The 15,032-nt window shown below is 41.8% G+C and overlaps 1 protein-coding gene across 2 annotated transcripts in view; it reads right to left on the bottom strand.

Moving 5' to 3' along the window:
• LOC138953027 (formin-like) overlaps window positions 1-14,455 on the bottom strand; it is a 55,071-nt gene extending 40,616 nt beyond the window's left edge. For both annotated transcript variants that reach the window (XM_070324800.1, XM_070324801.1), the window contains exons 1-4: window positions 14,305-14,455; window positions 11,847-13,420; window positions 9,996-10,129; window positions 8,653-8,828 (exon numbers count right to left, since the gene is read on the bottom strand). In XM_070324800.1, coding sequence (XP_070180901.1) covers window positions 8,653-8,828; window positions 9,996-10,129; window positions 11,847-13,297 — 1,761 coding nt within the window. In that variant the 5' untranslated portion in view covers window positions 13,298-13,420; window positions 14,305-14,455. The remainder of the gene's footprint in view (window positions 1-8,652; window positions 8,829-9,995; window positions 10,130-11,846; window positions 13,421-14,304) is intronic.
• Window positions 14,456-15,032: the final 577 nt, after the last annotated feature.

Below are 15,032 nucleotides of genomic sequence, written 5' to 3'. Positions count from 1 at the left end.
AGGCATCACGTCTGTGCAGAGAAATACACAGCGGAACCGGCCGCCTTTTAAGATCGAAATCAGGTCTTTAACACTTTCTACCCCACCTATGTTGACCAAGTTTTTTTTTTTAGCCGAGACCAGCTGTGCTGCAGCAGATCACTCAGAATTGTAGTAACTGTGTATGAACTGTGTATCAACACGCTGGAATGCAGGCGTTAGATGGAGGTTACAGGAAGCGACTGAAGCTAACAGTCCGAGCGGATATATCCGTACCTGGTCAGATAGAGCCATATGAGTGGGTACGGATATATATATCCGTACCTGGGAGACAATGAGTTAAAGGGAATGAATATTGAAATGGGGATTAATTACCAGACATTACGAAGAGCAAATCTGAGTAAGCAGGATTCAAGAAAGAAAGAAAGTCGTAACTCGGGGGAGGGGGGCCTTACAAGGGTGGGGGTGGAGTGGCGAATGGTCCATTGTATTGTATATATATAGATACGGTAAGCAGCCAATAAAAGAGAATGTCCTACTCCAAGAGAATGGTCTGCCAATGAAGGAAGTAATCGCTGAACACAAATGTGTGTATACTATTAGGTAAAATGCACAACTAAAAGACCGGACAACAACTCTGCAGAAGAGTTGTTGACCTAACAATCAGTTTTTCTATAGGCTAGTCCCGAAAAATGCTTACATTCCTTTGTATTCATTGACATTTATAATAATGTTAAACTATACGTAAGAAGGAAGTAAAGTAGATATTCATTACCATGCTTCAAAGCCCTTGACCAAGGGTAATTAGTACTGAATGTGCGTAGTAAAACTCTTCTTCTTCTTCATCTTACATTAGACACATGCTCAGTTCACCATGAAGCACAGAAACTGTATAGTTTATGGTAACGGTAATTTCATTAAGTCCTTGAAGTCTCCTTTGTTGAAATTCCTGTTGCTTTCTCCCTGCGGTAAGGTGACAGCTAACAAACCCCTGGTAACTTGAACGTGTACAAGTACCGTGCTAAAAATAGGAACACGGAACAAAAAAGTTACATGAGTGATGATGCTCTACCTACATGAATCAAAACGGCAGCACGTTGACATAGGCACACTAACGAAGAAAGACAAGACAGACGGACACGGACGGACGGACAAGACAGACGGGACAGGTACAAAGACATTTGCTCTCTCTCTCTCGCCAGTGTATCTGTGACAGTGTTATTTTTTGTTTGTTTGTTTGTTTTTTCTCTTTGTACACCATATTTTTTCATGTGTCGTTCGCCTCCACAATAAAACCTGTGTCGCTGTCATTATTGTCTCTTACCCTTGCCTGTCAAACTTTACCCACAAAAATGTTCAAACGAAATGTTTACATCGTAAAAGGTATAATGACTCACATGCTGCTCGCAAAGCATCTGGTCGTGTCATGGGGAATCAACTCCACAACAACAACAACAGCAGCTCTCCTGCTTTTCCGTACTCATCGCAGTAGTCAACGTGTCGAGAAAAACTCCCAACACCGACTATCACAATTCACCATCGTCACCACTTTGGCTGGAGACATTTCTTCATGACACTCTGAGGTTGTGTCATCAACAAAAACTGTGCGTCAAACTGCACTCCTTTCTCGGTGTGCCGTCCTCAAGAAACTGCTAATTAAACTCTCCAGTTTCACCAACACTGGAAACTGTATGTCTCCGTTTGAAACCTCAAATGTATTGTTTTAAGACCACAGTAGAATGTTGATCTGTAATCCCAAAACACAACTGAATCCTCTAGTGCTCGCTGAATCAACCTCTAAAATCACAACACAATTCTCTATTGCTCGCTGAATCAACCTCTAAAACCACAACACAATTCTCTATTGCTCGCTGAATCAACCTCTTAAAATCACAACTGAATCATCTATTGCTCGTTGAATCCATCAATGAAGATCCTGCTGTGAAGCCACAAACTACTTTAGCCTAAATCCAGCGACGAAAGTATAACTGACCCAACCACGGAAAGTACAAAAATCCACAACATGTAATGTATGTGAAAGCACCAGGAAAAAGTGTAGTCTAGTCTTCGACTTGAGTGCAAACATCTACAAACCACGCCAACTCAACACGCAAACGTGCGTTACAACAAGTAATTGGTGAAACAAAGCACACAGGGACAAACCCCAAACTTCTTCACTTCCACCTGTTCTCTCGCCCCCTCACTGTCATTTACAGGGGGACACACAGGACTGTCTACAAACTGTTAACCCTGACAAACTTCTATGTCTGGCGGTTTCGCACAAGGTGTAAATGTGAAACGTGCTAGAACAGAGAGTAGGGTTTCGAGTGACTGTGCACAGGGATGGCTTTTGGGGTAGGAGGGGGGGGGGGGGGGTTATAGCGGATGCCTCCCGTCAACTCTCATACCCCCCCCCTCCCTCTTGTCATGAATAGGGAGTCCCGAGAACAGACAGCAGTACATCTGATGGAGCCATGTCCCGCTACTGTTCATGTCTACCTCATACTGCGACAGTACTTACACCTGGTGATTTATTCAATGCAAGGGGTACGGGTCTTGTCTTGTGATTATGAGCGATGTTTGTGTCAAAATGTCCGTCTTGTTCTTGTTTTTATCAATTATATAAATCTGCCAGTACAACCATGTAAAAATCACCATAGATACGTCCAGGCATATACCTGTTTGAAAGCATACGTCCACTAGAATGGACACCAAATGTCCACAACCAGACTGTTTTCTGTACGTTTTCCCTCCTTGTGAATTAGTTATTTAACTGACGCCCGTGTCAGTCCGACGACCAGGAAAAAAAGTTCCTACTTTGCACTGGAAGTATTTAGGCTGCTGATATGTTGGTACATGTCCAACTGGAGGGATGCTCTTATTCAATGTAAAATACTTGGCAGATCAGTCTGTGATAGTTTCCATGACCCTTTACATGGGAAGGCAACGTATCATTTAATTACATTTATTCTATAGCTGCTGGAATCAAAGCAAATGAGAAAAGAACCAGGGAAACGAACCAAACACGATTAATAAATATACAAATAAATAATCATATATTTCTGTACACTACAGTTTTTTTTGTAGACAGGAACGGGACCCGCTGTCACCGCCTAGCGCATGGGCAACCACATAGTGACATACTATACATCCATCACCCCTATGTTGAGTAGCAAGGAATTTCCCTGTTAACTACCGTAACGCGAGACACACGACCCCGAGTGAGGCAAAACTATTGTCACCGCCCCCATATCTCTCTTACTGTGTATTCCATCTACAGTCAACAACCCTCCCTCTCCCTCCTTCTCCCTGCCCCTTTCGCCAAACTCCCTCTTAAACAAAATCCATCTGGTTCCGTTTTCTTAGAGTGTTCTTGAAAGAAGTAGTCTAGGAAAGTTAAAATTGTGCTCAGAACGTGAACACATGATATGAGAGGAAACAGAAAGTGCGCAGTTCATATGTGCCGGTGTCTCGTGTGAAATGTAGAGACAGCAGTCGCATTCAAAGAGTGTCTAGGAACACAAAGAACATGTCTGGAGTGAACGCAGAGCAACAGACCGCACATACTTTTTATTCAACCTCAGTCGCCGACGCCACAACGATTGTTGCCTCAGAAGGTAACATCAATAATTATGCTCCGCCTTGTTTCCATTGACGTCACATGTAAGCATTGACGGCGTCTCATTTGCAAATTTAAATTTGAGATTTTCCTAGAAAGTCGCAGAAGGTGACCCCAACCGTCTTGCCACAAATGTCCGAGGTTCTTGATGACGTTTCAGACAACATTTTTAAGGCATAACTGTCCTCTGCACAACACAATCTCGAGAGGGAGCTCTGATTTCAAGACGTATCCTGCAAAGACTATCAAGCAACGCATTCCTGTATAGTCTTTGGTCATAGACCGTGATATGACTGTTAGACTCGTCTTTATACCGAAGAAGCCCTGTTCCTTACAATAAGCTGTCTTCACCTTGTCAACACAACTCCAGCGAAAAGGGGGGAGTTACCCAACACAATCACACCTTTCTGTTTGCAACTGATACGAAGCTGACCGTGTCTGCTTGTTTTTTTGGGGTAGGTATTTCACTCGGTTTGTGGATCATGATCCCTATTTCTGCTTTCCTACTCCCTTTTTACCTTATTTCCATTTGTTCAGCTTTTTCTCTCCAGAATGTTTAGTAGCTATTTTCATCATTAATATAATGTTTTAATCAAATGCTTTAATTTTTGTAATTTTGTTTTTACTGAACTCGCATGTTTCAGAAGAAAGTTATTCCAGAGAAAAAAAATCCAACTCTGTACAGAAAAAAGCCATGTGACCATGTGTAAAGATGTTCCATGTAAAAGCCCAGTCACATCTTCGGTTCTTTACATGATGGCTTACACGGGAAGCATCTTTAAACATACAGCAATAGAACCAGAGTGACTGCATCATTACCCAATATGATGAAAACGGTCAAGCTGCGGCTGACCGTAACATTATATGGCTTGAGCTGACCTGACATGGTTACAACACTGTGGACAAGTTAACAGCCGCTGTCACCTCCGGTGTCCCACCCTTTGTTTGTTAGCGGGGCCATGACTAACCTCGCGTTTGTTTATTTAGTTCTATCAGCAAAGAGAGACATCACCACGCTTTTACTGTCATTACGCAGGAGTAGTACACTACTTTGGAAGTGTTTATTTTTGGAGTGATACTATCCCTTGTTGAAGTAAACTATTGCCACCTATTCCTCATTGGCCTTGGTTGTAGTGAAGACGCAAAATCGTCACATGTTGTGAGTAAGGTGTCCTTTTTTCCTAGGCATTTTCCCCATTGCAAGAGCCTCGCATTACAGATACATGTACCGCTGTGTGTAACTGTCCCATGGCAAGTTTACTTTGAGAAAGAACATGATGTTTTTGTCCTCATTTTCAACTGGAACTAAATAGATCAAAATGTGTGACCCCCCCCCCCCCCCCCATTGGCAAGAGTACCCATGTTTGCTGGTGTAGTTTTTGTTTTCATTTTCAACTGGAACGAAACAGGAATAAAATGTGTGAACCATACCCCCCCCCCCCCCCCCACCCCAGACACCTTTTTTTTTTTGCAGTGTATTGTCAAAGGACGAATGAACTGATCCAAACTGTTACATTATAGCGTAAAATAGTCCTTTCATCAACATGTGAAGAATAAAGAAAAAAATCATGATTTTTATTGCAGAGTCCATAATGTATAATACAAAAAGAGACACGCGTATTCGCTTTGCCATGTCAACAGGTGGAACCACTAATTAAATAAAATGCCCGTGTACATAGTTGGTACAGATCTCATTGTAGCAACGGCTGATGCATCTCACCCGAGAGCCTGCGTGCCAAAAATACTTTTGCTGGGGCGGTGTGGGCTTGAATTTCAATTCATGCACAAAGGCAATTGTGTCCTTTTCTTTTTGTGGGTTGTGTACTTATGCGGACCAAGAGGATCCTCTTTCGTCTGTTTGTGAGGTATTGTGTGATTCAATTTCTTTGAAACTACACAATGGAAAGGCATTTCTATCGCGTGACAAAGATACATGAGGGGTAAGAGGGATTTTCAAAAGAAAAAGGATAATCATTTCACAAGTGTCCAGAACAATTTGAGGGACTTAGTCTGAACGGAAAAGATCCCCCTCCTCCCCCCCTCCCCCCCTCCATCTCATCCTTTCTCTGTCTGGCTGTAATCTGTAATATATATTTCTCATTTTCGAATCAAAGATCCTTAATTTCAGTAACTGCTCTCTCTCTGTCTCTCTCCCTCTCTCTCTCTCTGAAAATGTGTGTGCTAGTCGCATGGTGTGACTGTTACTCTCTACATTTTCTTAATGGAGGCCGGTTTTCATTGCATTGTTTTTTTGGTTTTTAAAATTATTTTTTACTGATTTTATATCAATTAAAGCTGCATCAGTTTTAAATTTATTACAAAGTGAATTTCTGGTCCTTCTGTTTCAAGACGTGTCATAGCCAGATTATGAAGGGAGATCTACGTGATAGTGTCAGCAATAGTCAAAGTGACACAGTGTTGGCTGACCCCAAACTGACCGGCCATACATTACTGATTAACCTGCAACACTTCGGAGGTCTTTGTCACATCAACACAGGTGAAACCCCACACATCGTTAAGGTCTGCAAACATTGCTTTGCATTTACAGTAAATGTATTCAAATATCTATGTGTCTAAGTGATCACCCAAAATGTAAGAGATACTTTTGTAGTCAAAATTTCTATTGCACAGCATTTGTATGTGAATGTGCTAAATATCAAAATTCTCTAGCGATTATGTACATCCTTCTATGAGACACTCAAAAAAAGATGTAACACCAGTACCCCTTTTAAGGTTAAAATTATAAGAAGTTATGGCAGAGCAAAGTTTGGAAATACATGTACCTTACCAAAGGTGAATGATAGTTTTTATGTACGATTCAGATTCTAAAGCACAGTACTGACCTTTATGAGCAACAAGAAAAATATTGCTTCCAAAAACAATATTACTTTTTCCGTAAGTGGATCAAAATCAAGGTGTTTCAAAAACAGTGTAAATGCCTCTTTAACAGTCAGCCTGATTTAGTAGTGTACTTAGTAGCACACCAGGTACAAAAGGGAGGTGCAGGTGGGAAGTAGGCCCTGATTACACACTTGTTGGATTAATCCCTAATCTTTATAATCCCCCTAAAGCCAGCTAGTACATTGGTTACTCCAACGTATATTGTATGATTGTCTAACAGATGAACTTCTGTGCAACTTCTGCGATGTTCCTGACCCAGCCTGTGTTTTTGACCCCAGCCAAAACTAGTGTGTCTTGCTGCAGATTTATGACAGGTAAACTATCAAACTTTGCTCCAAACAATTGTCTTTTCCCAAAGACAAGTCTGTGGCATATACTCAAGTGACTGCAAAATCGAACACCCTGTACATTCTGCATAGGAAAGGAATAAGGTTAAGGTAAGGTAAGGTAACGTAAAGAAAGATATTGGATATGATAATTTATATGCATACAGCTGCACCTCTTTACCCTCATTGTCAAATCTGATGTGATTATATATGCATACTACACTGTTTCACTGATGAAGTCAACATAAACCTTAATGAATTTTGAAGGGAGGCATAATTATGGCATTGTGGAGAAAATATGGCAGAATGAGCTATGGTATTGGTAGTGTTAGTTTTCCCTTTGTCTCAGATCACATTTTATGACTGAGAGTCCAGTCTGTTAAGCAGTTTGTGATTCCTGATAGAAGAAAAAGATTCACTCATGCAACTATGAAACTTACAGCACTTACAAAATCAGAAATGCTGCCCTCGGTAAACAACATTTTAATTTATTATATATGTACTTGATAAATGAGTGTCCAATGTATGCAAAGATCACGGAGAACTGTAAGAAAACAAACTGCCCAGTAATTAACTTTGAACTGGACAGTGAAAATGAGAAATAACAAGGTTTCACATAGTGGTGTCTTTGTGTAAGTGCATGCGTTATCATTACATACACATAAAATCTTGAGAGTGTTTATCCACATGTAATGTATAAACAGATACAAGGTCAATTTAAAGTCAAGAAACAACTTTGATACATTAAAAGCCAGCAGACATCATTGAACAAGAAAAGCAAACGCTTATTACGACACACGTCCTTCACCATTATCAATATGAAACACAAACAAGCTATCTGCTGCTCTATGCCTAGCACAAAAGACATTTAAGAAAGTGACAACTTTATACTTTTTGAGCTAAACTCAGCCCGACTGTGACCTGAAAATATGACCAGGATCAACCAGACCAAAAATGTCCAGAAGTCCTCAAACCTTAAAACTGCTGGAAGTTTTAAAGATCTAAGCATCAAATGTGTTGAGTAAATTATAATTTCTTATTTTTGTTACCCTATACTGACCCCACTGTGACCTTGAAATTTGAGGCAGGTAAAGCAGACTTGATTTTTGTTAAAAACAAAAAGTACATGTAGAATAAAAGTATAATTTTTCTTTTTTATAAACCCAAATTTGACCCCACTGTGACCTTGAAACTTGCATAGGGTCAACCAGACTTGGTTCCTGTCTAGAGGTATTGAATCCTAAAAGTGGGTGAGATATGAAAGCTCTAGCTTTTCAAAATCGAATAAATAGGTAATTTTCCATATTTTCATCGGAACATGACTCCAGCCCGTCCACACGCAAAGACACTGCTCATTACTAAGACTCTCCGATTACTCAGGTGAGTCAAAAACCAACAAAACATGTGGATGAAAAGTGCACCATGGATGAATCCTGGGATTTTCCAGTATCTGTAAGACAGGTTGGCCAACATAGGACGGAAGGTTCTACTTTGATAATTCTTTATGAAAGCACAGGCTATACAGTAGAACTCTCCTTTTGAAACCCCACGTTTCAAGACCATCCCCTTTTTAAGATTTTCTGATCAAAATTCTTGCACATTTATCTCATCTTTACAACTCCTCTTTTAAGATCTGACTCTGTACAATTTTTTCTTCACTATGCTTGACTTCACAACTTTTGTGTTTACATGCCAATTCATAGCTAAGGTTAATTCCAGGAATCCTGCCTTCGGAACGTGCGGTTCAATCCATGGTACACTATCACAAGCTGAATTCAGAAGAAAAATCCAGATAAAAGTTAAACTCAATCATTACACATAAATTACCTTGAAAGCTGGCTCCCTCAGCTTGCTCTGCCCCTGCAGCTGACTCAAAACGCCGGCAGCCAGCAGATGTGTGCAGAACTGAGACATCAGTACTGCTATGTCGTGCTTGGTCAGGATCAGACTCAGGTAGTGGGAAGAGTCAAACTGACTGGACATCCACTGAAGCAGAAGTTGACCTGCACACAAAAGCAAAGCTGTCAAACATGAGGCTAAGTTTGTTTAAATCTATATAGTTCAATGCTGGCTTTAACCAAAAAGTTTACAGCATAAAAGAGCAGGAAAGTAAGCAAAGGGACACAATCCAAATCCAACCAAAAATAATGTGTAAATCTATGAAGTTGTGTCCCTGTCTGATTTCTAACATCTTTGTAAGTTTCTGCAACCATTTGGGTATGACAAAATTTCATTACTATTTCCAGAATTTTGTGTTTCCCACTGTTAGCACTAAAATAAAGATTTTTTGGCGTAGCGTTAGAATATGCCAGCGAATAACTCTTCAGAGTGTCTAAAACAAACAATATTGCTGTTATGACTTCCACGTTTAGCACACAGCTAAGTTTTTGATTTTTTCAGGACTATGTTATCAAAAGGAGAAGATAAAAGGAGAGAAAAAGGGAAAGAAGAAAGGAAGTGAAAGAATAATTTAATAAAATAAATAAAATGTAAAACTAGGTTTCACACAAAACATTAGAACACTGTCGTCCGTTTCTCTATGGCTAGAAAAGCTAGGAAGTAACCCACTTGCTAAGCGAGAACATCCATGAAACGATTTTTTGCTTACCAGGTAAGCATCAAATACAACAGGTTCACATCAAAAGAGTCAACAGTCAATCAGAACGCCAGCTGCCTAGCTGTAATGTTTTTACATATATATATATATGCATAAGCACCTCCAAGAAGGTGCTTGCCTTGTCTAGCCAAATCCTTGCCTACCTTGCACAGTGCATTCCTGAAGACACACTCTTACCTAGCTTTACCTGCGAAAACATAGCTATTTTGCCGCTACAAAATGGGCATCAGAACACACCCAACTCAACATTAGTAGCTCAGTTGGTAGAGCACTGGATTTGTGGTCCAAAGGTCACGGGTTCGAATCCGTGCCAGGCCAGACAAAGGTCAACTTTATTTGCAGACTCAGAGACGGTACCCATGTTCCATCCCCGTGTCACCACTGTGGCACGTAAAAGATCTTGGTCATTCTGCCATAAGTGCATGTGGCTGATTACACCTAACACGCACACATCTGGGTAGCGCGACTCTGTTGCTGCTAGCTTTCCACTGGGAGGGAGCAACCCGAATTTAAAAAAACGGGACAATAAAGTAATAAAACTGAAATAACTTACCATCAAAGACATCGGACTGATTGAAGTGCAGGGAGGCGGGCATGTCCATGGGGTACCTGACACAGTCGTCAGAACTGCTGTCTTCTTCGTACTTCTCTTCTTCCCCTGCCGGCTGTTCGTGACAGTCCTCGAAGCTGTATTAGTAATCCACATGTTAGCATGTTTTTCTTGCAAAATGCAAGTCTTTTAAATTCTGCTCTACATTCTTACAATATCCATCATAACAAGAAATTCCTCCGAGGTAGGAAAAACACCCCCGTCCTTACCATTCTCACTGCCACCAACTGAGAAGGTTATTTCCCTTTGACCATTAATATGTCCCTCTATAAGTCCTTGTAGAATCTTAATCCACCAATAACTCCCTAACCGTGTGTTTGACTGGTCCGAATTTTTGTAAGGACTGTCTCAGGAATGTATAGAACCTGTTCACCAAGTTTGGTGACGATCGGTCCGTTCATTCTTGAGATCTATATGCGAACACAAACACACAAACAAACACATCGACCGAATCCTATACACACCCCTATACCAGGGGTGTAACAATACACTGTACATCAGGTGCACTCATTTCTTACTTTTTACCATCCTGAAGAAAGCAGCGACAAGCTCTCGAAATAATGATTAAGAATGTACCAAACTTGGTTACTGTTGTGTTGTCTTTTTGACTACATTCTTACATTCTGATCTGCAACAGTATTTCATTCATTATTAATGTTTCGCTTGTGAGCTCTAATTTTCTCATTTTCAATTTCAGATCAACTTTGTTACATGGGTGCCTGCAACAGTATTCCATCCATTGTAAACTTTAATTCTTGTAAAAATGCAATCATTCTTTTTTACAAGAATTTGTTTGGATACATGTAAAGTATTAAAGTTCACTGACTATACATTTTGTGCATTTTTGCGCTCAGCATTACAATGAACACTTTCCTTTCGTCATCAATATTTTGTTTAACCTGGGTCAATAAAATGAATTCCTTTTTGTTGTTTTGGTTTATACAAAAGTAAATTAAGCTGTATGATACTCTCTTCCTTTGACCATAGGCCAATGCATCTTGTGAAACATGAAAGAGCTCTAATACAGAGTTAACAAGAAGAGCAAACGCTCGATCGAGTCACTTTCGCAGTTCTGAATATTATATGAGGCATCAGATGGACAGGAAGAAATTGCTATTCACAACACAATACAGATGTAAATAATTTGATGTAAAGAATAATCCTATAAAGTTTGAATCAAATCCGATGAATAGTTTCAGAGATATGATATTTCAATTTTTTTCCTTCAAGAAATACCTGTGACCTTGAAAAAGGTCAAAGGTCACCAAAGCCAACGTCAAAGTGTAGAGGTCACTGGGAGTCACGTTCACATAAAATTTGAGCCCGGTCACTTTTATAGTTTCCGAGAAAAGCCCAACGTTAAGTTGTGTGTTGCCGAACAGAAAAGGCTAGTTATCTCCCTTGTTTTTCTGATAACGTTCGTAAAAGGCTACAGATGTAAATACTTTGATGTAAAGAATAATCCTACAAAGTTTCAATCACATCCGATGAACTTTGTCAAAGATATAAAATGTCTAATTTTTCCTTTGACGCTGACCTGTGACCTTGAAAAAGGTCAAAGGTCAACGAAACCATCGTTAAAGTGTAGAGGTCATTGGAGGTCACGACTAAACAAAATATGAGCCGGATCGCCTTGATAGTTTCCGAGAAAAGTCCAACGTTAAGGTGGTGTCTACGGACGGCCGGCCGGCCGGCCGGACAGACTAACACTGACCGATTACATAGAGTCACATTTTCTCAAGTGACTCAAAAATCCTCTCTCTTTTCAATTTCAGGTCAACAACATGAACAAACCTATCATCCTCCCTGCTGGCACAGCCACCTTCTTGCTCATCCCCATCATAGCTCTGTTCCTGAGCATGGGCGCTGGTGTTGTACTTCCTCTTCACCGGATCCTCGTCCAGATTGGTCTCATCCACATCGGTCTCGCCAAAGCCAGACGTGTATCCCTGACCGTAGCTGTAGTTGATGTTGGGTGACGACATGGTCTCGCCAAACAGCACCCTCAGACGACTTTCGTCTCTTTCCTGCATGGCCTGGTCAAGGTCGGTCACCACCGTCTGCCGTAACGTCGGCGAGGAGGTTGAAGTTTGATGTACATGTAACTGACCAGGAGGGCTTTGATACGCTACTGGGATGGTCTGGTATGACCCTGGAGCACTTGGGGGTTGGGACGCTGGAGGGGGTTGGTACTGGGACCTAGGATTTGGTGCATACTGTGACCTTGGATCTGTTTCGTATTGTGACCTTGGATCTATTTCATACTGTGACCTTGGATCTGGTTCATACTGTGACCTTGGATCCAGTTCATACTGTGACCTAGGATCCGGCTCATACTGTGACCTAGGATCCAGTGTATACTGTGACCTAGGATCCGGCTCATACTGTGACCTTGGATCTGGCTGATATTGAGACCCAGGACCTGGTTGATATGGAGAACCAGGAGCTGGTTGATATTGCGATCCCCGATCTGGTTGATACTGCAACCCAGGACCCGGTTGATGCTGAGACCCAGGACTTGATTGATATGGAGACCCAGGGGCTGGCTGATACTGTGGACCTGAGCTGTTTCCATCACCTGGAGGGTGGTCCAAGGAGTAGCCAGATTTGGGCAGGTGGCGATGATGGTGGGTCAGCTCCTCTGTGCTCCCTGGTTCACTGACGGATATGCTGCGTGCAGAACGCTGAGGGCTTCGCATGCTTGCCTTGAAGTCCTTACTGATTCGTCGGTGGTGGTGGAAGTGAGGGTGGTGATACTGCTGCGGAGGGGTGGAGGGTTCTTGCTGCTCTCTGATGACTTTTGTGTCTCCTTCCTGCCGCTGCGGGCTGGTTACGTTGTGCTGGGAGTCTCTGGGGCTGCCTCGATGTCCCCTGCTTACTCCCCTTGGTGACCCTCCATTCCCTGGATAATTTCCCCCACCTGGAGGCATCCCCCCTCCCCTTGGAGAACCGTTTCTCTCCCCGAATGTCCCGTTTCCACCCCTAGGACTTCCTTTAGTGGGTGAGGTTTTCCCGCTCCCCCCTCTGGGGGAGTCGATAGGTCTGGGTACACTTTGTCCTCTTGGTGACCCCCCTCCTCCTTTAGGAGGACTGCCCCTCATGTGAGAGGGTGGGATGCCAGAGTGGGGGTGTTGGGGGTACGACTCCATAGCGTTGCCATGGGGATCCTGACCCATCATGGGATAATAATGATGAGCTGGTGAAGGGGTCTCACCATCCTCTGTGTAAAACATGTTGTCCTCCATCACTGGACGAATTTGGTAACTTCAAGGAAATGCAAGATTCTGAAGCAACTGGGAAGACATTCCTCCGGTACACAAAGTTGGTGTACAGGTGTTATTAACTTGAAAGGTGTAGGTGTGCCATCACTGAAAACAAGCCACACAAAATCTTTAACAAATGTCTGAAAAAATGAAACATGCTTACTTAATTATTTCGTTGTTTGACAGAATTTTAGGCAGTTTTAGGTCTGTTATCAATCTTTACCTCAACCAGATCTCATGTTTTGTAGACATATATTGTAGTTCAACGCATTTTTATATGTCTCTCTTAAATAAAGCAGATAACCTATCCTGCGAGGGATGTTCACCCCCCCCCCCCCCCTCTCCAAAGCCATCCCTGACTTCATACAACTCTGTATGTCTATGCTTGCCACTATGTTAAGTTTTAAAACTCTTCTTTTACAAGGTTCAAACTCAAAGGGAGCTAATGAACGATTTTTCAAACCTTCATTTTTCAGTTCAGATTGTTCGATTTCCTGACAAAAACTGATAATTAAATACCCCCACTAATATAGGTACTGTGTATACGTCTTCATTCCAGTACAACAACAAAAGAAACACAAATAATTACACAAAATAAAACCCCAGTAGTCATTCACGAGGTACACTTTCTACTGTTGCAATGATCTGTTTCAGCTGCCAATATTTATAATAAACAGTGTGATTGTTTACGGAAGTCAATTAGTCATGCGATAGTTTGTGATCAGTTCTGAAGCGATCATACAAAACTCTGGGACACATGCAGTCTACAGAATCGGTGTACGCCTATTAACAGCATCTAACGCAAATGACTCATGACTGTATTTGAATCTTGATAACTTTATTGAGTGAAATTTGTCTGATCGCAAAACTTTTGTTTGATTGAAACTGTTGTAACTGACAATGTCAACATAGGCTTCGGAAACGTTGGATCCTCTTTTTGGAATGGTAATGTATTAGATAGACCATAGATAAGTATGGTCGCACATTACCTGAAGCGATCATGTGATCTGCATGTCCATTTGTATTGTATTGTTTCTCCTGCCGCTCTGCAAGATCACATAAATTTGTTCTGGCAAGCAACACACCTTCTCATTTGTGTACACAGAGCTAAAGCTCACTGACAGCAATAAAGTTGTTGAACCGTTTGCGAATAAAGCGTTTTACTGATATCTCTCAGCTCCTCTCCGGCTCTCTCTAACTTTTCAGGTGATGTGTGTGTGTGTGTGTGTGTGTGTGTGTGTGTGCGTGCGTGTTTGTGTCCTTGCAGTGCGTTCATCGGTGTCAGTGTGCCGCATAGTCGCAGCTGTGGCTGCAGTAATGAAGGGAGGCAAACATGTACAAGGTGCACCAAAGCAGATAGATTATTTCCCTTGCACGGGAAACCCACTGATCTTCAATTTTTAGATCAGTGGGAGTTGGCCGCTGTCAGCGTGAGTTCGTCCCCACGTTCGGCGAGAGATTTATTTCTCAGAGTCAACTTTGTGTGCAGACTCTCCTCGGTGTCCGAACACCCCCGTGTGTACACGCAAGCACAAATGAGTGCGCACGAAAAAGATCCTGTAATCATGTCAGAGTTCGGTGGGTTATAGAAACACGGCGAAAATACCAAGCATGCTTCCTCCGAAAACGGCGTATGGCTGCCTAAATGGCGGGATAAATAACGGTCATACACGTAAAATTCCACTCGTGCAAAAAACACGAGTGTACGTGGGAGTTT

This window comes from Littorina saxatilis, linkage group LG17 (assembly GCF_037325665.1).
Source record: "Littorina saxatilis isolate snail1 linkage group LG17, US_GU_Lsax_2.0, whole genome shotgun sequence".
Classification (NCBI taxonomy): Eukaryota; Metazoa; Mollusca; class Gastropoda; order Littorinimorpha; family Littorinidae; genus Littorina; species Littorina saxatilis.
Note: the sequence above shows the minus strand (reverse complement) of the source record. Positions and strands in the feature narration are given on the sequence as shown.